At 43.9% G+C, this 25,777-nt stretch overlaps 1 protein-coding gene across 2 annotated transcripts in view; it reads left to right on the top strand.

Moving 5' to 3' along the window:
- ARHGEF28 (Rho guanine nucleotide exchange factor 28) overlaps positions 1 to 25,777 on the top strand; it is a 283,146-nt gene that overhangs the window by 109,531 nt on the left and 147,838 nt on the right. For both annotated transcript variants that reach the window (XM_084801808.1, XM_084801809.1), the window contains exons 4-6: positions 848 to 1,141; positions 18,830 to 19,013; positions 22,087 to 22,267. In XM_084801808.1, coding sequence (XP_084657934.1) covers positions 848 to 1,141; positions 18,830 to 19,013; positions 22,087 to 22,267 — 659 coding nt within the window. The remainder of the gene's footprint in view (positions 1 to 847; positions 1,142 to 18,829; positions 19,014 to 22,086; positions 22,268 to 25,777) is intronic.

The following is a 25,777-nucleotide window of genomic DNA, read 5'->3' on the forward strand; positions in this document are numbered from 1 at the left end:
TGGAGAGTCATGGTGAGGAGGGCAGATGCTCTTGGTCTTTGGAAACCTGGCATTGTAGCCTCTGGGGGAAAGCTTGGAGAGTCAGGCAGGGGAAGAGGACACAGAGCCATGAGCACTTGTACAGTGGGTACATGGGGACCTGAGTGGTTCTTCTCAGTGTAGCCGTCATGGTCCCAGAGGTGACACTCTTGGAGATTGTACCAAAGGCAAAACACCATGTAGTTGGGCAGAAGCTCACCAACTTTGGCGAGACAGGAGAGCAAGGCAAAGAGGGGAGTGTAAAGACAGCAGGGAGGAAGGCAGCCCACCACAGTGGAACATCTACAGGGCACTGGAGCCATTGCTGACCCTGGAGACTCCCATTTTCTGTTCGGTGTGTTCATCTCCATAGCCTCTAGTTAGTGGTCATTACCCCACATCCTAAGCAGCCCCGTGGAATTCGGGTGCACTTCTATCGGCTTATGAGTCAGATTTTTAAAATCTACTGCCTCAATAAATGGCTAAGGGTAAGTAGTCCAGTCGACAGCAGAACAGAAAGAGTGAAGATCCCCAGACTTGCAGACTGGAATCCAGGGCTTGGGCAGAAGTGGAAGGTGAAATGTACTAGGTGACAATGCTTGGTGGAAAGAGACTCTGAAGTTCTCAGAGCTCCTAAAGGATCATTTAAAACTCCAGAGTCACTGAAAAGAAAGGATGTCAGCTCATGATTGTCCCCCACCCTCCCGGGATGGTGGCATTTAGAGATGACACTCAACTTTCCGCTTGTTCCTGTAGAGTACTGCCCAGCCAGGGCTTCTGTGTGACTCCTTCAGACATGGGTTGAATGGTTCAATTTCGTGTCTTCTAGGCCATTGGCTTCAGGAGACGGTGATGGTGTCTGTGTGCCTCTGCTCAGAAGGGTACTCCCCAGTGACCATGGGCTCCGGCTCAGTGACCTACGTGGACAACATGGCCTGCAGGCTAGCTCGTCTGCTGGTCACTCAGGCTGACCGTCTCACGGCCTGCAGTCACCAGACTCTGCTGACCCCGTTTGCCCTGACAGCAGACGCGCTGCCTGCCTTGGATGAGGAGCTAGTGCTGGCTCTGACCCAACTGGAGCTGCCTTTAGGCTGGACAGTCCTGGGAAATTCCTCACTTGAAGGTAGGTCTGTGTCAGAGACCTCTGATGTGTGATATGTTTAGAATGTGCTTTACAGTTTACCATCTGTCTCTCTGGGTAGATTTTTTTTTCTTCCCACCTCTTAGCTGAGCCTTTAGCCCTGGGGTGACTGGGTTCTCCGGAGTTCTTCAGCCATTAATCTCGCAGCTGGCTGATGCTTCTGTGCCCAGGAGGTCTGAGGAGGTGACATCAAAGGGCTTTGCTCAGGGGAAGTGGACTGTTTCTTTATGGCTGACCCTTGAGCCCATGGCTTTGGATCGTGGCTCTAATTCCCTTGGCTCATTTCTTGCCCTGAGAAGGGACAGTGTAGCTGTTATCCAAACAGGAAGCAGGGGCAAAAGGGGGCTCTGTGGAATATCAGAAGAGTGTAGCCTGGAAGAAACGTAGCAGATGAGCTGACATCTGAAACAGTGTTAAGAGTCTGGGAGATGAGGTGGCTTCAATAGAAAAGTGCTTGCCGAGCAAGCCTGAAGGCCTGAATTTGATGGAGCACCCACATGAAAAGGGGGCCATCTGCAGCCCTAGCACTGGTCCCTATACCAATGGTCTCCTTCATCCCCCAGTGGCCACTGTTTCTGTGTCATATGTTCTAGTCCTCTCTGTCTTCGTTGTCTTCCTTCCCAACCCCCTTCATTTGTCTCCTCTTGTCCCCTTCCGGTCTCTTGACCTTTACCAGTATAACGATGACGTGAGGAACAGGCCAAGGGTTAGGCCTGTGAGATGTGTATTGTATTCCTGGTGGGGACATCCATCATAAGCCAAATCCAGTTTCCTTCCTAGTAATTCTGTTTTTAAATGTACTTATTTCAACCGATTGAAACATTAAAAAAATGTTATCTTTTGCTATTTTTCAAAACTGTTGCTGAGTACTATGTAGTGTTTTGATATGTATGTACATTATGTGTACACACATATCAAATGTGTGTTAATATTTAAATCTGGTTAAATCTACTTATATCAAATATTCATCATCTCTTTATGTTTAAAACTTTTAAAATACATTTATGCAGCTTTTTTTTAAATGAACAGTTGCCGTTACAACCCTTTGCTCCAACTTAGCTGTAGCTTTAACACCTGTTGCTCAGCATTTTCCCCTTGTCACCCCCCCCCCTGTCCCCTGGTGAACATCCTTTGATTCTCTGTTTCTATGGCATACTTTTGGAGGGTCCACATGTAGGTTAGATCGTGTGGAACTGCTCTGGTGTCTGGCTTATTTCCTGTAACACAGTGACCTCCAGGTCCAGCTATGTTGCCGTCGATGACTGGTTGCATTTCCTTTATGGATGAATAGTATTCCATTTGCGTATGACCACATTTTCTTTCCCCACTCATCGCTTGATGCCTGTTCCATAGCTGTTGAGACGGGGGCCGCCATGAGTGTGAGGATGTAGGTGTCTCTCTAGGTAGCTGATTTTATTTCCTTTAAGTATCAAGTAGTTGAGTTACTGGACCACGTGCTTGTTCTGCATAGGACTTTTTCAAGATCTTACAAACTATTCAGCAATTATCTTTGTACCTGTCCCTTCCCCCCCCAAAAAAAACCCCCCTATTTTAAAATTTCCCTGTTCATCCTTTAAATTTGTCATCTGTTTTTCATGGTCTCTTAGGTGTAGATGCTATTTTTATTAGATGAGTATCATTTAACTTTGATAATGGCTTTGCTGTATAAAGAGTCTGACCTAAGGCCCACCATGGAGCATTACTACACTCCTTTGCATTTTGTGATACATATCTTACTTTTTTCTTTTTGCCTCTGGTGGTTATCAAGGATAGACAATGAGGAATGAAGTAATGCTGCAGGGTTTCCCATGGTGATGTACATCCCAGACGGCCCCTCAGGGTCACATCCGGGTCCGTGGTCTTACAGCATCTAGGGTCTGTGTTGATGTCCATGGCCCGTGGTACCACCGAGGGCCATGTGGATGTCCATGGTCTGTGCTGCAGGCTGAGGCCATGCTGGTGTTTGTGGGTCATGCTGCAGCTGGGGGAACATACTGATGTGAGTGGCCTGCACTGCTACCCGAGGCCATGTTGGTGCCGGTGGTCTAGGCAGCCCCTTGTCTGGGGCCTTGGTCCTATTGTAGCAGGGGGCCATGTTCATGGTCTGTGCTGTCGCCAGGAAGTGTGTGGTGGCCCATGATTTGTATTCCCAGCAACTGCAAAGGGCAAGAAGGCCACTTTTTGTTGGGACGGCTATGGACGCTGATGTGTAGGTGAGAGGAGGGGACATGGAAGGCTTCCGTGACAATCCCACTCTCCACAAAAAGGAAGAGCCTAGACAGGAAGCCACTGATGAGAACTCTTAAAAACTGTGATGGTGATGTTGCAGTGTAGTGCTCTACAACTGATGGCTTCTGGCAAGGCTGTGGGAAGGGGAAGGACTCCATTCTATTTAAGAAGCAGGCCACTGAGAGTTTGATCTTGCTCCCTTAAGTATATAGATAACACAAAGTGAAGTTTTAAAAATTTATTATTATTGTTATATATTTTTTTTTGGTGGGGGAGGTCACAAGGTGAAGGATGGACATGGAAGGATCAGGAAGTGAATGTAGTCAGGATGCATGATGGGAAAAGGAAACTCCCAGAGAACCAATGAAAATGGTATGGTGGGGGAAAGAAGAGAAAAGAAAAGCAAGATCTCTTCTTGGCCTGCATCTTACCCATCATCAGTCATAATGCAACTTTGTTATGCATGCAAGAGAAGGAAGTGTCCCAGGCTTTATTTAATTTCAGGCCTTCCATTAAACTGCATATCTATTTCATAAAATTAAACCCATTTCTTCTGCAAAACAGCATTCACGATAGAAGCATTTGCAGGGCCTCTGAACTCCTTGTTTGCAGTAAGATGCTGGGTGAGGTAATAGAATTATCCAAGAAGATGTCACATCTTATCTGCTTTGCTTTGGCTTTCTTGCCTGTTTGTGTTTTGACAGACATGTTTTCTCGGAGATTGGCATAATGTAGACAATTAGGTTAGCTGGGATAAAATGTTCTAATGTCTTACTGATTTGTGCTCAGCTGACGTTTGCGTTGAAGCCTCCCTTCCTGCTCAACCAAATGGCTTTCCTGCATTTGTGTTCCCAGAAGCCTGACAGAGATGGCTGGTAGGCCAGGCTTCACCAGAGGGGGACTGCCATGTGACCATCTCAGTTCTAATGGCACTGGCCTTGTGACCACAGCAAATTCTTTCCTAGCCTACTGAGAGACACAGCTTGTCCTATGCTTGCTTTCTAACTAGAGAGTGAGGAAGGACCCTCTTAAAAAAAAAGGTCACAGAAGTAGTATTTCTCACATATATTAATAGATAGACATTGATACATATTAATGTATAGCAAATTGACAGATTGAAATTTTTGTTTTTGTAGTGTCTTAGTTAGGATTTCTGTTGCTATGACAAAACACCATGACCAAAAGCAAGTTGGGGACAAAGGGTTTATTTGGCTCACACTTCCATAGTGTAGTCCCTCACAGGACCTGAACATGGAGGCAGGAGCTGATGCAGAGACCATGAAGGAGTGCTTCTTACTAGATTGCTCATCGTAACTTGCTCAGCCAGCTTTCTTATAGAACCCAAGACCACCAGCCTAGGGAAGGTAACACCCACAATAGGCCGGGCCATTCCCAATCAATCATTGATTAAGAAAATGCCCAACAACCAGATCCTGGGTATTTTAATTTTTTTCTCAATTATGTTCTTTCCTTTCAGATAACTCTAGCTTGTGTCAAGTTGATTTAAATCTATCCAGAAATAAGGGCAAATTAGTGTCATGAAAGATGGATTTGGACCCCTCTTCAGGTCTATAAGTAGACAAGGGTCCCTTCCTTCAGGTCCTTCTAGGCAGATGCTCTCTGTGCCCGATGGGATGCTTGGGCTCCATTAACACTCCCCAGAAGCATTGAGTTTGGTTTTGTAAGAGTGCTGCAGAGAACTGATCTTTTAGGTTGCTTTATGAGGTTGGGGGGGGGGGTCAACTTTCTGCCTTTATATGTTATTCTACCCGCAGAGGGAATTCAGGAGATAAGCCAATTGGTCCTCCCAGCTTTTCTTCAGGGCAGTCTCGGATTTAGACATAGCCCATGTATCTAGGAGGCTATGAGTCTGTGCTGGGTGAAGATCCATCATCAAAGAGGGCTGGTTGGTGGTCCTGGTGAGACGGAGTGGAGGCATGTTAGAGAACCATATATTAAATAAAAAATATGTTCTGTAGCTGGGCACACTCTCTTAGGTTTAAACTTGAATCTAGAAATTAGAGTTACGGTTTACCAGTCACAGAACGCCTGTTCTTGAGAGCAAGTCTGAGCAGTGTCTTGTTTGTATGAGAACCAGTTACAGCATGATGAATAGGATCTTAAAGGAACAAAATAGTGGGCGTTGTCATGAAACACACACATAATGTACAGTACAAGGAAAGTAGCACAGCGGTGCTGTCACAGTGGAGATGGGCATTTAGCATGGCTATGCTCTGCTAAATAGGGTCTTTAGCATCCCCAAAGAACATTCGGTTCTCTATGCATTGCAGCTAATGAGAGGAAGGACATGCAGAGCTCCCCAGAGCTTTGGAGGTTAGTTTGTAAGATTCAGAGTTCTTAAGTCACAGAAAAACTCTCTTGTTCATCAGTGTTCACACATGAAGGACATCTTGCTCCATGCCACATAGACCCATACCTTTCTACTAGGCAGCGAGGGAAAGGGGTCTGTGGGTCAGCAGTGTTTGAAGTGAAAGTTTGTCCTTTTTTTTTTTGCATGGGAGAGAGACCTGCAGCCTGCAAGAGGCCAGATTTGTGAGCGCTTGAGATGGAGGTGGGCCCTTTTTTAACCTTGAAAGCAGTGTGTCGGCTGAGAGTGCAGGAGGAAAGGAGAGCGAGGCTCGGATGCAGGCACCATTGACTGGGCTGACTTCACTGTGCTCAGCTCTAAGTGAGTAGGGAGGATGTGCTGGGCCATGAGGCTTGCTTGCTGGCCTGCAGATCGTGGGGCCTGTCTGTTTCGTCACTCTACCCAAAGCTTTGTACTGGCCAACAAGTTTCAAATGGCATGAGCTGAAATACTGGTGGGTAGGAAGCCTATGTAAGACAGATTCCGTACAACATAGAAATTTCCTGCTTTGTTTTTTTTTTGTTTTCTTTCAGAGTTTTGAAATTAGTGCCTTATAGGAAACAGTGGCTCCTGGCAGTTTGTATGTTTCTTTTGAAAAGCTTGTTTCTGTTTGTTTGTTTGTTTGTGTTAAGTAATTGTGTACGTACTCAGTGTTGTTTTCTAGCCTTCTGATGCTTCTGTATTTTCTATAGGGCACTTATTGCCACACTTTCTTTTCTGATATGTTGAACTCCTGTTCTATTCCTTTGGTTGCTAAGGTAACCTTCAGGGTGAATACTAATGGTGGGGACAGCATTCTTACGGTAAATGTCAATGTCAAGTTGAAATATTCATCTCACAGCGTCTTGGTTTGAGAGTAGGTATCCTTTAGGGAGATTTAAATCTTCGCTTAAAAACTGTTTTCATTGTCTTCTGAGCCTGTTTTAGGTTTTCAAGGAATAGGATTTCTGGCAGTAAAGAATACAATGCTGAACTGAATTCCTTGAGGAAAAGAACCTTGTCCCCTCCAGATGGTTTGGGTTTGTTTTGCAGCTTGAGTTGATGTCTCTTAGTGGGCATATTCTCCATTTTAGAAACCGTGCCTTCGAGTAAAAGAAACATCACAAACTCTTTCTTAAAACATTAGCTTCCTGATGAGAGACACGGCTCAGCAGTTAAGAGCTGGTTTTGCAGAAGACCGGAGTTCAATTTCCAACACCCACATGGTGGCTCAAAACCATTCATAACATTTCAGGGTATCTGATGCCCTCTCCTGACCTCTACAGACACTGGGCACACAAATGATACACAAACATGCAGGCAGGCAAACACTCATCCACATAAAATAAGTGTTTTAGAACCTTGAGCTTCTGTCTGGCAGCAGTGGACCTTAGACTTGGAAGAAGGATTCACACCTGTATTGTCATATCCAGGAAATGGAACAGAAGGTTGTATTTGGGTCACTTTCTCTCCCAATTATAATTTTCAGGGGGAAAAAAGTAGTATAAATGGGAGCTTTTGTTTTTGAACGCTCCACCCTGGTGTGCTTCCCACCGCCTCCTAAGCCCTGGGAGGCTTTGAAGTTCACCTCTGCTGGCCAAGCCTCATCCCTAACACTGTTACTCTTGGACTCTCCCAAACACACAGGGTGCTCATGGCGGCTTTTGATTGCACACAAGTGACTAGAATTGAGCGCGAAAGTGGCAGCATTCAAGGAACCATTTTGTGGGTATTTTGAAATGGAAAAAAAAAGGTGAAAAGTTTCAGTTTTCTTGCATTTCTTAATAGGATTTGGTTGATGGTATTTGTTCTTGTGTTTTTATTAATTAATTAATTAATTAATTAATTAATTTTTTAAATCACATGTGAGTTTTAAAACTACCAGTCTTTGGTGGTTAAAATCACAGTGGTTGAAGAAGGTGAGTGGGAGAGACTGGAAGTGAATGGAGCAGAATCCATGATGTTTTGGGGGAATGACCAGCTGTGTGCTCTGCTCAGGTCCCCTTTACTTGGCCCCAGTGACTTTTACAAAGTAGGAGCCCTGGTATGTGCATGAAGCCGTATAGATACCTCCAGAGTGATGGCTCAGGGTTTTAGAGCATTGGCTGCTCTTTCAAAGGACCCTGGTTCGATTCCCAGCACCCACGTGGTGGCTTACAACTGCCTGTAACTCCAGTCTAAGAAAATCCAACATTTTCTTCCGGCCTCAATGGGCATTAGTCACGCATTTTGCTGCAGAGACAGACATACAAGCCAAACATTCATATGCATAAAAATATTTTGAAAGCTTAAAAATAAAAACTGTAAGAATCTTCTGTAATCCCATTCTGCATTTTTACATATCTGTGCTCCCTCCCACTCCTGTAACTACAGTTGCTTTTATTTGTCATATCTGTGTTTCGTGCTCATGTGTGTGTGTGTGTGTGTGTCTCATCAAAGCCTGTGATTGGGTCATCAACCTGGGTCCTTAGAGTTTGTGCAGCTCATTTTCATTTTGCTTATGTCCTCCTTCCGCCCTCAGTTTGTTGGTTTCCTAAGGGGTCTACTTTTTCATGTCCTCTTCTAAAACATTTTAGTTTTGCATTATTTTTCTCTCTAATTCTTGCTTTCCCATCCATAATCTATAGTAGGAGTAGCACAAATGGTATTAAATAAATCTATCCCTGAATCTTTAATAATGGAGCTTTAATTGTTTTGTATAAATCTGTTACCACTCAACATGTTGCCTTTATTATCTTCTTATTGTCTGCTTTAAGCGCACTGCAGCTGAGGCCACTTCAAGCCTTTGCATTATGGGAGAGATGCTGGCTAAGAAGTAACTAAAGTTTTAGAGGAAGAAAAGGGATCTTAGTTCTTTTTCTTTTCTTTCTTTTCTTTTTTGGGTTTTCGAGACAATGTTTCTTTGTGTAGCCTTGGCTGTCCTGGACTCACTTTGTAGATCAGGTTGGCCTGGAATTCACAGCCATCCACCTGCCTCTACCTCCCAGAGCTGAGATTCCGGGTGTGCGCCACCACACCTAGCTGGTATCTCAGTTCTCAATGCGCTCCTTGCTTCCTGAGTGACCTTGCGCCACTGGGTAATATGTCAGACCTGTTAACATCGTTATCACGGTTACCTCATAAGCACGGAATAAATGTGGCTGTGGTGGCTCAATTTAAAAATAAAATACAAACTTTGTTGAAATATATCTTACATTTTATAAAACTTGGCCCTTTATACATACTTTTGTGAATTCTGGAAATTTTCTATTATTTATTTTAAACAATATTTTTATTCATTCATTGAATGAATATACTGTATTTTGATCATATTCGCCCCTCCCCCTTCCACCGATACCTCCATTCGACCCTACTTCATGTCTTTTTTTCCCCCCACAAAATCCAATTTGTGTTAGTTGAATACTCATGGGTGTGTGGTCATCTCCTGGAATGTGGCTGATCTAATGGGGGGGGGTATCATTTCCTTAAAAAACAAAACAAAACCTAACTCTTTCTCAACAGCTACCCATTGTCAGTTGATCCTCTGCTAGAGATGGAGTTTCATGCCTGCCTCCCCCCATTGCATCCTGGGACTTTATCTGTCATGAGCGTGTGTGGGTCTGGTGAATGCAGTCACAACAACATAGTGTTCATATGCACAGCTGCCCTGTTGCGCCCAGAAAAATACTGTTTCATTATAAACACCCACCATCTCTGAGTCTTAAAAATCTTTCCGCCCCCTCTTCTGCAATGATCCTTAAGCCCTGGGAGGAAAAGACTGAGAAAAGTACATTTCTACTGCAGCTTCTTCTCAGTCTCTTCAGCTTTGCCCCTTGATATTGACTTCCTGTTTGGTTGCTCCTACTTCCCTTCTCTCTCTTCCCTCCCTGGGGACAATTGTGCCCTTGCTAATTGTGCCTCTGACGCTGAATGAGTTGGATACATGTGTCTCAATGATGTTATAGTTCATTCCAGAAAAGTTTAACGTCTCTTAGCCCGGGCCCCGGTGTAGATCACTGGCTAAATTCCTGGGTGTCTTTGAATCCAAACAATTACTGCAGACTTCAAAAGGCCAGTTGCCAGATAAATCCACACTTTTCCTGCTTGTCTGACACACACTGAAAACCGCAGTGCATTTTCTTTTTGATGCCTAAGAAAACCAAGGTCTCTGAAAGGTCAACAAGGCACGGATGCATCCGAGAATTCCACTCACCTGTGGTATGAGGGACGAGCAGATGCTGCAAGCAAGTCCAGCATAAGTAGACGGTGAACTTGAAGAAACATTAGTCAATGGGGAGGGTGGGGGTGGGGGTGGGAAAAGGATTTCATAGGCTGGAAAGAAAGTCTGGAGTAATTGGTGACCATGACACCTAATGACTGCCTGCTGCTCCAGGCAGGGGATTACAGGCAATTTGTCTTAATGGCTCATGTGGAGCTCTGCATTGATGCAATTACAGGGCATCCTAAGCCAGAGACTAGTTCCCTTCAATTATGCTTTTAAATGATAACCAGAGAAAAACAGTTTCCAAACACGCCACGTATTCACTTAGTGACAGCACACTGTGATTTCTTGTATTAAAAAGATCATGGAGAGTTCTTTGGAGCCCTGGCCTATATGTTATTTCTGACATTCTGAGGCAGTAAGCTGGGTGGATGTTATTTTTCCCTTTTACAGGCCAGAGTTAGAGCTCCCTAAGTGTCCAAATCCAGGTCTTGAGCCCTTTTGTTCATCCCGCTTTGTACTCTCCGAGGTTGTGGCTAGATTCTTAGTACCTGGTACTGTTGCCCGTGCTGTGCCTTCTAGTTTGGAATGTCTCTAGATGTAAAAGCTGAAAAGGAAGTCTTCATCTTGGAGGTCTAATAGACTTCTTAGTGTTTCAACTGTCTAGTTCTGGTTCTGGAAGCTAAAACATGGGCCACCTCTGTGAGATGCCAAATCCATCTAAGTTGTAGGCACACAGTACAGAGCTTCTGGGGCGATGGTGTGCGACGGGTGTTTCCTGAGAGTCTTCCCAGTTAGGTATGGTTACAATCTGACTGTCTCAAGTGCATCCGAGGCAGAAAGAAGCCTAAGGCCACTGTATTAATGCCTCTCCATGCCTCCCTTTTGGCCTTATGATGGAGCTGTGGCTGCCCTGATGGCCATCTGTTCTTTATGATGCTCGCTCTTTTTCTTTCTCGTAAGGATATTTACAGCTGTGACTCCTACTTCAGGCTCACCAGCATCCTACCTTCTGTGTTGAAGGCTGGTTGCAGATCTACCACTGGAGCCCTGAGCGGGCTTCATCAGTGGAGGATGCTGCACTGCATGCCCCTTGTCTTAGTTTCACTGACAACCTTGCAGACATCTCAGAGCATGTGTGTGTGCATGCGCGCGTGCTCGCGGTCCATGTCAGCTTTTCTCTTTTAATCTCCATATAAATTTTGGTTAATCTTTTCCTCTTGTTTCTTTATATTTTGCTCTTCGTATTTGGTGTTCTACAAACACCTGTAAACTTCTAAGTCATTACACCTCGTAGGTTTGGTATGCAGATGTGTTTTCTTACTGGCCACATCATTTCCTTATTTACTCATAGACTCTTTGTGTCTAGGACATAGAATCATAGTTCACCAGACAACAATTTTATAGGCTTTTATTTTATTCCGAACACAATGGCTGTCTGCTGTTCACAGGGAGGGGCCATGTCCATCTGCACTTGGGTTTGGCTCATAGAAATACTATTATTTAATATTTGTCTGCTGAATAACTTTGGGGGCACAAGTTGAGGCCTGCTTGTTTGTGCAGCTTTGGAAATTGGAGTAGAACTTTCTTTTTAATGGATTGAATTTATGTGCAAGACCACTGGTCTTCAAAAACTTGCTATGCTGAACACATTCCTATGGCTTCCCTCAAGAGTTTTGAAATGTTACCAAATCCTGCTTTGAGTTTACTTGTGTTTAAAAAGCTCTTAAAAGTATCATTTGCTTCTAGATTTTTATCCTCACCGTGTGTTAGTTTTAGCCTTTTGCTAAGTGGTTAAGCTATTTCCTGGCTTAGCAGTTAGCACTCTGAGTGAAAAAGAACTTGCTAAACTCTCAGAAGACTTCAGTCTTTTTTGTCCTTGGGTAACACTCTTTTTTTTAACTGATGACAGCTCTCCAGAGAAGATTGCGAATCAGTGCTCTAGAAGGCAGAACTTAGGGATGGATGTATTTTAACAAATACTGAGGTCAAGAGGCAGAACTCCAATTCTGATTTAGTGTTAGAGTCAAAAGGAAACATGGGTGCTCACACCTCTCTTCAGATGTCCTGATTTAATTATTCTGGGGAGGGCCTTGAGTGTTTGGCTATTTTTTAGAACCTTCTTCCCTTGTGTGTGTGTGTGTGTGTGTGTGTGTGTGTGTGTGTGTGTGTGTGTTTAGGGGCATCATTGCTTTTTGAAATTACATTTATTTAGTGCAGGGCATATATGGAGGTCAGAGGACAGCGTGCAAGAATTGATGCTCTCCTTTCACCATGTAGGTCCTGAGGATCGAACTCAGGCCACCAGGCTTTATATACTGTGCCATCTCACTGGACTTGTAGTTTATTTTTATTATTATAATACTATCACATAAGAAGTTTCTCCTCCTCCTCCTCTTCTTTTCTTCTTCTCCTTCTCCTCCTCCTTCTCCTCCTTCTTCTTCTCCTTCTTCTTCCTCTTCTTCTTCTTCTCCTTCTCTTTCTTCTCCTCCTCCTCCTCTTCCTTCTTCTCCTCCTCCTCCTCCTCTTCTTCCTCCTCCTCTTTGAGAACAACATGACCAAGGCAACTTAGGAAAGAAAGTGTTTACTTAGGCTACAGAAAGTTAGCATCCGTGATGGCAAAGCAAAGGTGTAGCAGCAGGAACAGCTGGGAGCCTGCATCTTGAACCACAAGTAGGAGGCAGGGAGAGCTAACTCAAAATGGCGTGAGTCTTTTGAAACCTTAACATGTGCCCCAGGGACCTGCTTCCTCCAGGAAGGCCACACCTCTAATCCTTCCCAGGCAGCCCCCAACTCTTTAAACATATGAGCCTATGGGGAGTCATTCTCGTTCAAACCACAACAAATGATTATGATGATTTTGTATCTTCGAACATTGAAGTTCTGTTTAAGGTTGAACTTTGAGGTCTTGTGTACGTTTCCTGACACACCATACTCATTGCTAGAGTTAATATGAGGAATGAGCTTTTTATGGGCTGTAAGATACAAGTTTATTAGATAATACCCTGTGTTCCCAGGTATTTATAGGAATATAATATGATATAATGTAATATAATGTAGCATGTACGATATTGGCAGTGACAGTGAGGTCCTGAGTCATATTTAACTGATTATGTTTTTAATGCTTTTATGAAAATATTAATTATACAAAGCTATTGGGTTTCATTCACTACGGTATCATTTACACGCATACACTGTACTTTGATTTTATTTTCCTCCTCATTTCCTTTCCTTAGCCCTCATTCCCCCTCACCCCAGCTCTTTTCCACATCTTAGCCCACCTTTTAATTTCAGGTCCTTTTAACATGCTCTCATATATTCCACATATGTGAGAAAACAGCAAAATTTATGAGACTGGTTTATTTTGTTCAACATGAGGATCTCTTATTCTGCCCATTTTACTCTCAAATGACATAATTTAATTCTTCTTTTAGCCACAAAAAATGTGTGCGTGCATTCGTGTGTGTGTGTGTGTGTGTGTGTGTGTGTGTGTGTGTGTGTATGTGTGTGTTTACCACATTTTCTTTATCCACCTAGACTGGGTACCTAGACTGATTCCGTGTCTTGACTATTGTGAATGTCAATATACATAGATATGGAGGCAACTCATGGGAAATGGCTTACAGTTTACATTTAGGAAACCCTAGTTAGTTAGTTAGTTATTTGTACTCTTTCACTGTTTATTTATTTTATTTGTGTATGTGTGTGCATGGATATGCTGCAGCACATGTGAGAAGGTCAAAGGACAACTTGGGAGAGTAGATTCTGTATTACTATGTATGTTCTAGGAATCAAACTCAGGACCTCAGGCTTGTCAGCAGATGCCATTAGCTGCTGAACCATCTCACCAACCCAAGGGTCTTTTTTTTTTTTTTTTTTTTTTTTTGAGCAGTTTTAGGTTCATGACAATCTGAGGAGGTAGAAGGTACAGCAATTTTCCACATGCCTGAGGACAATAGGAAAACTGAAGCCCAGGACTGCCTACAAGTATAGTCCAAGGATTGGCTTTTAAGACACAGAAAGATGTGAGGGAGCCATACAGGCGTTCCCCATGGTTCCAGAATGCATCTAAGGCCAGGCACCGTGTGTGATGGGGGCGGGTTACCCGCAAGGGTACATGAAGCCAACAACATGGTGTCTAATTTGCCATGGCGCCAACGTGATATTGGAAATGCCAGAGAAAGCACTGGGCATCTACACTGAAAGCTGTAGGTACCAGATCTAAAAGAAAGAGTCTATGTGCCTAAGGCTGGAGGAGCCGGGCTCTGTTAACCTATTAACGCACCAGTGATGTTGTTGTAAGCCTCACCCAGGTTTTGGTATTTGCCTTGTTGGGTTTCAGCCTCACTTTGATCTCGTATTTCCTTACTATGCCCCTATTCTTCCATTTTGGAATGGGGATAGTTATTTTTGCAACGTTGTATATTAAAAATATGTAATTTTTTTTTTTTAATTTTAGAGGGTTTATTTCAGGCTCACGGTTAGATTTGTTTGTGTTTCAGATGAGATTTTTGGACTCTGAGCTCTTGAGTAATGTTCAAACTGGTAAACTTAAGAGCCTTTTTGGGGGGATGGACATCTTACATTGTAAAATGGCCACGGACCTCTGAGGACGGTGGAATGTTTGAGTTGAGAAGGAGTGGTTAATTTCAATTGTCAGCTCCACTGAGTTAAAGAAACACCTGGGGCATTAGTGAGGCTCCTCTTTGGGTGTGTCCAAAGAGGATTAAGGTGGCATGAGCTGCCCTGAATGCAGGCGTCATCATTGTGATGGGCTGTGGAAAAGGAGAGATCCAGCGCCGCCAGTGTTCCTCTCTTTCTGCTTCCTGACTGAAAGCACAGTGTGACCAGACACTGCAGGCTCCTGTTGCTGTGCCTCCCCTGCCAACAAGGACTGCATCTTCTCAAACCACATGCTGAAGCAAACCTTTTCTCCTATGAGTTGCTGCTGGTCAGATACTTGCTCATGGCAATGAGCCTGGGTTCGTCGGATCCTTTGTGTGCATGCCAGACTCATTTTATAAGCAAAGAAACTGATGCCCCAGAGTGAGGCGTGCAGAAATCAAGCTTTGTTCCCAGTTAAAGGCAGATGAGCCCTCGCTGTTCTGAGACAGGAGTGGTCGATTGACTGTCACAGTCTGTTCAGTTCCTCTCTGGGTCTGGGTGATTGTGTTCTGGGGACGGTGGAAGTCATACCTTTAAATGGTCGCCATCAGAGCAATTATTACAAGTTCTGTCTTAGTCACATCACATTTATTTGGTTCTTTTTTCATCTGTCCACTTTAATTAAACAGCCCTACCTCTGCTGGACCGGATAACCCCTCCCCACAGTTTGTTCTCTCGGCTGCTGCTGAGAAATCTGAACCTTCTAACAAGCAGAATTATTTATATATGTCATGGCGCTTCCTATTTCAAGCTGTTTGCCTTCTCCATGGTGAACTTTAGACAGCGTGAGAGCGTACGCTCCTTAACGCTTGTTATGTGCTTTCTGTAACCAGCCGAAGCGGCTTCTTTCCCTGCCCTTTCTTCTCCTTCCTCTTCCAGAAGCGGAGGTGGGGGGTGGGGAGGACTTGGAGGGAATGGTGAGCTGCAGCATTATTTCTATTCTCTCCCATTCAGGATGTGAGGATAGATCCTCCCCTCTCCCCATAAATAGAGAGTAGGTAGGTGCCTGGGACCACCCATACAGGCTTGAGAGTTTCTGGAGGAGACAAGCCCCCACTCACTCTTCTTAATAAGCTGAGCATAGTCAACAGTCCCCCAGTTCTAGATCACTGTAGCACACACTCTAAGAAGTACAATTGAAGGAATATAGGTCTAAGAAACATACCTGAAACCATGCTCACCTTTACCAATGATACCATTTGCACACCTAGGGCTTAGATATTGCCCCTCCTCCCGCCCCAGTTGTATTTTTCTTGGAAGCAAATTGCAGCCTGTACGAGCATGGGACATTTCTCGCCATATTCAGATTGGGATCTGTGATGTAAAAATTCCCCTTAGTGTGGCTGCTCAATGTCTCATGCTGATAGGCTGTCCTCTGATGGCTGGTGTGTGTGTGTGTGTGTGTGTGTGTATGTGTGTGTGTGTATGAGTGTGTATGCACATGCATGCACATGCCCTCACAGGCATATGCTTGTGGGTGCAGGTGTGTGTTAGTTTTGTTACCCGATCCTAGCAAGTCTCTTCCTGGCTATTACGTAAAATAGGAAAAATAAGTACAGATGTCATCAGACTTGTCCTGCTGGGAGTCTGTTAAGAATGAAAGCCAGGATTTTTTTTTCAGTCATGAAAGTATAGCAGTCATAACGAGAAGGGTAAAAAGAAATGGTCAATCTTTTCATGCCTAGTGCCCATGAGGCATTAGGCTGAGTTTCCAGCACCTGTAGTGGAAAAGGCAACACAACGTGTCCTGTGATTTTTGTAAAGATGAGAGGAGGCATATTAAACAAATGTTTGGTAACTGTGCAGCCAGGTTGCAGGTTTGCTTTTAGATGTTCTGGGACTTGGGCCATTATCACACTGTGGAGAGCATATGTGCTGTGTCACAGGACCGATGATGGAGCAACTGTGCAGGGAATGTGGTAGTACTTTACTGAAATGTCCAGCCCTCAAGTAACTGATGTGGATGAGGGGAAGCAGGACAGACCTGTGAAAATGTCAAGTGAGAGGTTTTATTTTACATTCATGCACAGCGGGATATTTTGTCTCGTGCGTTGGGGTTTGTTCAATGCTCCCTCTACAAGTTGTTGTTGTTGTTGTTATTATTATTCTTATTTTGGTTTTTTGAGACAGGGTTTCTCTGTGTAGCCTTGACTATCCTGGACTTGCTCTGTAGACCAGGCTGGCCTCGAACTCACAGCGATCTGCCTGCCTCTGCCTCCCAAGTGCTGGGATTAAAGGCGTGCGCCACCACTGCCCGGCTCCACAAATAATTTTAACACTGATAAGACAAGGCTGTGTTTATCACTGTCATAGTAAGACTGGTGACACTGCTACAAACCCTTAGTGGCTTCAGGGGCTCGGGGTGCAAGACAGAAATTCACTGAGAAATGGAAGCTTGGCATATTAAAAGAGTTTTCATTGTGGGAGTAGGGGGGTTGGGGGAGGGGCTCCTTAGGAGTTAGAAAGCATCATGATAGTTTAAAATTGGATTTAGGGCTTCTCTGTACTGTCTGTTGGTGGTTTCTGTTGAAGGGTTTGATGAGTCTTGTGGGACATTCCTGTAGTAAACAGTCACTGGTTTGCCTGGGCAAGAGCCTCGTTATGGTAATGAAGACAATGGAACAATCAGACCATGGTTTTGTGGACAGTGAGCTGTGTGGGAAGCTGGCATTTTTGTCCTTAATGTCTTGGTTGTATGTGGGAGTACCAACTGGGAGGACACAGTGTGTGCTGGGCGATCTCATTTAGGAGCTACGCGAGGCAGAACTGAAAGCGAAGGGTATTCCGTAGGGCAGCACAACCAAGGACAAAAAGCCAACTTCCACAGGGATCTGCCAGTAATTTCATCTCATCTGTAAATGCTCAGCCAGTATGCCAGGCACTGTGATGCTCAAGGGACCCCACAGGACAGAAGAAAAGGTTCCGACCCTGCTGGGCTCTCCATTCCACTGTCTAGCTCTAGCTCTCTTGGGTTATGAGTACAGTCGGTATCTTACTTACTGGACCCCCACTGTCTGTTGCTTATCACAACACATCTGTAGTGACCAGCTTTTTATGTTGAGGCTGTTAGAACAAGGTGTCTTTAAAGTGTGACCCATGCAAATTGAGTTCATGAGCTTGGCATGTATGTATGTATGTATGTATGTATGTATGTATGTATGTATGAGTCTGCAGTCTGCATCTTGCTGTGTTGCCCAGGTTAGCCTCAAAGCCCTGCGCTCAAGTGGTCCTCCAACCTCACGGTGCTGAGTACTGGGATTCCAGGCATGCGACACCACAGCCAGCTTGGGTGTAGCTTTTTTTTTAGTGTAGGAAAATGTTTTTTATAGTTTACATATGTACAATACAGTGTCTGTCATGAACCACCTATGTCTTAAGTATTGGGCTATTAAAGTTGGGAGGCACGTGCACAAGCACTCTACAAATTACATATGAAGCAAATAAACATACAACCTTGAGGTCTTTAATAACTAGTCACTTTTAAACTTGGCAAGTGCTTACAGGCTTTTTGCATTCCCAGCTACTATTAAGAAGGGAAATCTTCAAGGGCCTGTCAGCCTATATGGTGGAGTCTGGAAATGATCATAACAGCCAGTGGTAAACACCACAGCAGGAAACAGCACAGGGATGCCAAGGATGGGCATCTGCAAAGGCCCAGGCCTCACTGCAGCAAGCACCAGGGTGCCTTTGGCAGTGTGATGTACCCAGGGATTTAATGGCTGGACAATAGCATCACGATGATGCTGGGGACAGACTGTGGTCACAAGTGCTCTGGATTTAGGAAACTGCTTTCTGTGACAGCCTCTCATGAGGGAGGAATGGCTCTTTGGACAGATGGTAAAAACAGAGGCTTCTCTATGCTCTTGGCCTAGATAGCCTGCTCTGCCTGGGTGGCAGGATCTGCTTCCTGGGTACCATGGAAGTTGATGAGAGTGTATTTCCAAAGGATGGCCTTTCCTGGGAACGTGTATCCTGCATCTTTAGTGACAGGTGGCAGCAAGGCGTAGCATACTGGATGGAAAGAGCCTATACCAGCTATGAGTAGCCTAGTTCCAGTGCCCTCTGCTTCCGTGACCTCCAGCAAATCCCATCCATAGAGTGTGAGGTCAAGATGTATTTCCAGCTCTGATGCTTCTATTACACCTGATACATCATCTCTTTAGTAAAATGTATAAAACAAACTTCATAACTGGAGGAAACTAACATCATGTTTTCTCCTTTTCTTCAGTAACTCTATGCAGAGAGTCCCTCCTGCACCTGGCTGTGAGATGGGGCCTGCCTAAGCTGTTCCATTTCCTCTTGTGTCTCCCGGGAGGAGTCAAGGCCTTGGAGCTGCCCAACGAAGAAGGCACCACACCATCAGACTTAGCTTTGCACGGTGGACACTCCACATTGGTGGGAGACATCCCAACGTGAGTTCAAGTGCTTGGCAATGTCTCTCTTAATCCATGCCTATCTGAAACCCACCGAGCATTATGGGAAAAGGGAAATGACTAAGCCATCTGCCAATGTTGGCTTATTTTTTTTTTTACAGCTAGTTTTCTTGTATACAGTACATATGTATGCATGTAATTAGTGTGTAGTGTGCAGATAGCTTTGTGGGGAGCATTTTGTGAGGAAGAGACAGGAGATAAGGAAACAAACTGTCAGCCAAACAGTGGTCTATACTGTTGTTCAGGTCTTAGCTTCAACATTATTTCCTCAACCAAGGTTTCTGAGTTAGGTCCCTTTATGATTATGATTAATTTTTAGCAATAATCACAGTTTGTAATTACACAGATATATGGCCACTTACATTTTGGCTGTCTTTTAAATCATTTGAGAGATGGGACTGTTTCTGCTTTACTTACTGAGCAGTGTCTAGTTCAGTGTCAAGGTGATAGTTTTCATTGTAAGAATACTAGGCAGACCCTATGGGGGTAGTCACTAGGATCTAGTGAACTCATGGAAGGGAGATTATGCATTAGCTAAGTTGTCTGAGTAGGTGATGTTCTCAGCACTCCCCATGACTGACCAGTGGGTTGTGAGCTCCGTTGGCTCAGATGGATTGTTACCCTAAATTATGAAACAAGGAGTCATGTATAGTGGTTGCCTTGATATACCATGATAAAAATACAAATTATAAATAGGATAGTACACTGGAAATTGCAACATGAACTTTAAATATTGTTAGAGTATTATTACATGGTGTGGCTTAGTGGGATGGTTTTTTTTGTTTGGCTCATATAACTCAATGTAATTAATTTGATGCTATTAATTAATGGTAATTTGATGCCTTTAGTGGCCATTAGGCAGAAGCCAGAACTTTCCCTTTCTCCTCCCTTGCCTTATTTGATCAAATAGTCATTAACCAAGGGACAGGCCTCTCCAGGGGGAATTGTCCTTTCCTTTGGTTATGAATACGACCCTGTTTTCTTGGCTAAAAAAGGAAGAGGCAAGAACGTGTCCTTGGAATGAGTTATGGCATCTGGTGCAGTGTTCCTCCCTGGAGGTGGACTACTTCCTGTTTCCAACCCCAGAAGATACTGTATGTTTTTAAAAGTTTACATGTTTGATAGACCCATTCATATATGTAATTAAAAGTAGACCCATATCTGATCATATGGTTATAGGATCATATGGTAGAGTGTCTGTGCAAATGAGAAGTTTTTTATGCCTACTCTTGCTCTGAATAATGACATGGAGACATATTATGTTTATTATAAAGCTTCATGCACCATAGCTGGGCAGATACTCAGCTATTCTAACTCACCAATAGTGGCCTGGCCTACCTCCCAGCCACGTGACCCATTACCTGCCACCTTAGTCTTGCCCTGGCTGTACTTTCTCCATCTGTGTCCTCATGGCGACTCCTCTCTCCAGTCCCCACCTGGGACCCCTTCACTGGGCTCAGAAGTCCCGCCCTATCCTCTCCTGCCCAACTATTGGCTGTTTAGCTCTTTATTTGACCAATCAGTAGGTAGGTGATAGAGAACAATGTTTACAGACTATTGAGTCAGGGGATAAGAACAACAATGCCAACATTTGGACTATGACCAGATCTCTGGGTACAGAAGCTGCATTTGAATACACAGTCACAAAAACATCCTCTACCATGTCCATGTTCTAAATTAACAAGAGCTATACTACTGCCTAGGCTCCTGGCCCATTCACTTCAGTGGCTTGTTGGCATGAGGAAATGTTTGCTAGAGGATTCTGGAATTAATGTAAAGGCTTTGTGTTTGAGTACAATTGCCCTTTATAGGTCTCTTTTTGTCACTCCATATGATGGAGATAAAAGTCAGCTCAGAGGCTCCTCAGTTTTAAATGGAGGCATGCTCTGTGGACCTATTTTAGGTTGAAAGTATCCCAAGTTGCCAATACATTTACGATACCTAGCCTTCTCTACAGCTGTGGGCAATGCGGTCCACCATGGGATGTCAGATTTTTAGCCTCATCGCCGTGTGCCTGAGTACAGGATGATGTTTCTTGCCACTGCCCAGCAGCTGCAGAGAGTAACATACCATGTGTGTATCCCTCCAGTGTGGGCAAAATCAAAAGTCCAACCCTGAAAGTCACGTTTCTAAGGGTTCATCTGTCGTGTACAGCGTTGTAACAGTCACAAATTAGAAATCAAGCCATCATAAGTTATAGGCTCTTTAATATATTTCTGTAAAGCAAACAACTCATTAGCATAATGAGATCATGCCAGAGGAAGGGGCAGAGCTGGTTCTGTGAAGTGAGGATCTGGGGGGAAAGTCTGCTGGGATGTGACTACATGATGAACAGGAATAATTTCCACCTGAGGCATCTTTTCTGTTATAAATATGCTCCATATACACTCATAAGCTATGTATATTTACTGCTGTAACTTCAGCCATCAATAACCTGTGTAGCTAACACAGTTGTTCTTAGCCAGCCCAGACAGACGAGAAAATAAGCTTATATACAAGAATTTAGTTTGGGTATGTTGTTTCACTGTTAATGAATGTTTTCAAGGCTATGACCTAATCAAATTTATGCATGTTCTAATTTGCATGAGGAAATGGTTTAGCACAGTGGTACCAGTGTGTTAGGCATATACCAGTTGTTTGTCACATCCAAACCTCGCCACACTCCCTGGGGAGTCAGTCTGTTTTTCATTATAATCACCGAACAAACTGTTGGCTGCCAGCTAATTTGTTCTCTGGGAGCTCTGTGAAAGGGAGAGGCATCTTTTCTGATTAAAAGGAGAGTGAAATAGTGAGGTAAAGTCCTATGCTTAAAAAATCAGGACTATTGCATCGTTTATAGGAACCTTTAAAATATGTAGTCTTTAAAAAGACAGCAAAGTGTCTTTTTGTGGGAAAAGAAAGACGGCTTGACCCATAGCCGTTTACAGGAGCTTGTGTAATTGAATGTGTAAGTGACTTTTAAGGGTCATTTTCCATTTGGATTGGTAATATCAGGGCAGGGTGGGGGATGGGATGTGCGAGGCTGTGTGGATTTTGACTTGTTATGTTTCAGTTTTCAGGAAAGGCGGTCCCCAGGCTGTTCCCGACTGCATCTCAACGAGGATGCCTCTCTGCAGTTCGTTCATTCGTCAGAAACGTTGACTCTGACCGTCAACCACACATCTGAGCATTTGTTGGAGGCTGATATCAAACTCTTCCGGAAATATTTTTGGGACAGGGCCCTCCTCGTCAAGGTGTGTATCATCATCCCGGCACTCAGTGGTGCATGTTCCTTTAGTAACTGTGGAATCTGTTCGTTGTATTAGAACGGAGCTAGGTAGCTAACACCTTTATTTTCATTTTTTTCCTAATGAAAACTTGAGGATGTGGAGTTAGAGCCTGGGTTGGGTCGGTGGAGTGAAGACCAACATAGATTTAGGCATCACCGAATCAGTAGTTCATAGAGTTTTGTTTCTCCTGCATTTCTTTTGTTGTTGGTTTTGTTTTCCGAGACAAGGTCTTGCTATGCAGCCCAGGCTAGCCTTGAACTTACAATCTTTACAACTTTGTACTTATTGACGGTGTTCTAATTCTTACCTACAGCAGTTGATAGCATCAGCTGCTGGGCTTTCTTATGATGTGACTTAAAACTCTGTCCGGTTTACATATGAACAGGACAGGTAAGAACACAGTCCTTTTATAAAGATATTTACCCTTCCTGCCGTGGCTGGAAGGAAACTTGTGTTGACTAGAACCTGGTTCAGTCTAGTGCACAGAGCTCAGCGGCCCTTGAATTTACTGTTTAGACTCTGTGGTCTCCTGCGTGTCAAGCACATCTGTTAGTAAGACACAGTTTTCCTCAGCTGGATAGGCTTTCAAATGGATTAAAACATCAACTCAGAGAAACAGAGACCACAGTCTATTATGGCTTTTTGGCTTCTATGTTTATGTTATACAATTAAACTACAAATACAGTTGAAAATATATTTCAAGTAAATATTATCATCATATCCCATATAGAATTTTACTTAAGTAATTAAAATGAAATAGATTCTTCAGAGTCTGATCTGACTCCCATTGAGTTTTAGGAAATTTTGTGTGTAATTTTCTGATTTTTAAAATTCTATTTATTATATGCACGTGAGGGTTTAGCTTCTATTTTAATTTCATTTCATCTGTTGTTCAATGATACTAAAGCCTCTAGCCATTCGTGTAGCTTCTCACAGAAGTGCCATATGGTGATGTGTCCCCACCAGGCAGATGCTGGGCACATACTCTCAAGAGGAGTCTGTCCCCAGGAACCTCAGGGATAGAGCCTAGCAACACACATGGCCCTGAGAGAGCTGTTCAGAGAACAGTGTGGTGCATGGTACCTAAACCAGAAAGAATAGGACAAGTTCTGTGTGCAGCAAACACACTGGGCATCCGCACCATCATAGAGTCCTTCAGCTGGGCTTGTTGATACTGCACACATTTGAGATACTGAGTTTTGGAAAGGTATGGGGTGAATAAAATGAGATGCCACAACTGTTTCTGCTAGGGGGCTCTACAGTCATGATGAAGAGCGAGATGAGTGACGAGTTTCTGAAGTTTTCATTGCACGAAAAAAAGAAAAGAGCCAGTTAAGAGCTAGGTGTGGTGGCTCATCCTGTAATGTTATTTCCTGGGAAGCAAGAGCAGGAGGATTGCCATGAATTTGAGATTAGCCTGTGTCTTAATAAACAGACAAGCATAATTAAATGCAATGAAATGACCCTTTTGGTCCAAATGGCTTTGCTTTCCTTTATCCTTCCTGCCTCAAGGGATATGACTGGGTGGTAAACAAGGAGGGTGGGAAGGTGCGGAGAAGGTCAGCGTTTCTTCTGACATCTAAAGTCACTTACTCCAACTGGCATGACAAATGATTCTCTATGTTCTTGAGTTAGAAATTGGTCATGCTGTACCACACATGGTCACATGTTATTGTAAGTATAAGCCAGAGGCAAAACATTTTTTAAAAAATCATGTATTAATTTTTACTTTCTGCGTATACATTTTTGCTTGCATGTATGTATGTGTATCATATGTGTGCCTGGTGCCTGTGGACCCAGAAAAGGGTGTGGGGCTCCCTGAAAGTAGACTTAAGGGTCGTTGTGAGATGCCACGTGGTTGCTGGGAACTGAACACTAAGTCATCTGCAGTAGCAACAAGTGATCTTAACCACTGAGTTATATCTCTAGCTCCAAAATGAAATTCTTAATTTGGATGTCTATACTATACTTAGACAACTGTGGATAATAAATATTAACGTGATTCCATATGGAATATGCATACAGTGTATTCATGCTAAACCAGGAGGGGTGATATTTGTTTTTTAAATAAATTGTTTATTTTTATTTTATGTGCATTGGTGTTTTGCCTCCGTGTATGTCTGTGTAAGGGTGTCCGATCTTGGAGTTACAGACAGCTGTGAGTTGCTACATGGGTGCTAGGAATTGAACCGGGGTCCTTTGGGAGAGCAGTCAGTGCTCTTAACTGCTGAGCCATCTCTCCAGCCCCCAGGAGGGGTGACATTTAATTCTGTAATTCCAGTCGGCTAAGGCCTAAGACAGGAAGATTACATGTTTTAGCCCAGCATGGCCTACATACTGAGATCTTGTTTCAAAACACAAGAACGAAAGAGAGGAAAGAGGGAGGGAAAAGAAAAAGAATTCAAGCTTCATTGAATCTGATATGTACTGAAATCTGTTTTTGTATGACCGTGGTCTGAGCGGCTGCCCTGTGCACATGGACACACAGCCATACGCTGTCCTTGGCAAGGACACGTGTTCATTCTAGGTGGTCTGGGCATTGTCTCAGTTCCCTACAGCCCTCTAGAAGTTAGTCATAAAACCCTGTCCAATCCCGAGCTTGTCTCTCGTCACCTTGCTCCAGAAGCCACACTTGCTCAGAGCTGTTAATGTTTCGTGTTTTTGCTCTGTCAAAGAGTTGATGATGTTAATGCTGTGACAATTTGTAATAAATGCTTGTCTTAGTTCCTGCTCTATTGATGTGAAGAGATGGCAACTCCTAAAGAGAGCATTTCATTGGGCCTTGCTTGCAGTTTCAGAGGGTGAGTCTGTGACCATCTTGGTGGGGAGCATGGCTCTGGAACAGTAGTTAACAGCTTACATCTGATCTGCAAGCGTAAGGCAGAGAGACACAGAGAGAGACAGAGACGCAGGGAGAGACAGAGACGCAGGGAGAGACAGAGACACAGGGAGAACCAGAGACACAGGGAGAGACAGAGACACAGGGAGAGCCAGAGAGCCACCGAGAGTCAGAGAGAGACAAAGACAGAGACACAAGAGAAAGAAGAGAGAGAGAGAGACAGAGAGAGGCAGACAGAGAGACAGAGTCAGAGATACAGAGAGAAATAGAGACCCAGATACAAAGGACAGAGACAAAGACACACTGAGCCTGGCATAGGCTTTTGAAGATATGTCCCTGGGGGATGACACTGCAACAAGGCCACTCCCCCTAATCCTTTCCTAAACAGTTTCACCACCAGGGACCAAGAATTCAACCATATCAGCCAATGGGGGCCATTCTCATTCAAATCACTACAATATTAGAAGTCAAATTGTTGCTAAATATCCAAACTGTAGTGACAAATGTGAAGAAATTCTGCCTGTCAAAGTGGCTCAGTAGGTAATAGCACTTACTGACAAGGCTGATGACCTGAGTTCCATCCCCAGGGGCATACACAGTGGAAAGAGAGAAATCAACTCCTGCAAGTTGTTTTC

This window comes from Acomys minous, assembly GCF_964271855.1.
Source record: "Acomys minous genome assembly, chromosome: 11".
Classification (NCBI taxonomy): domain Eukaryota; kingdom Metazoa; phylum Chordata; class Mammalia; order Rodentia; family Muridae; genus Acomys; species Acomys minous.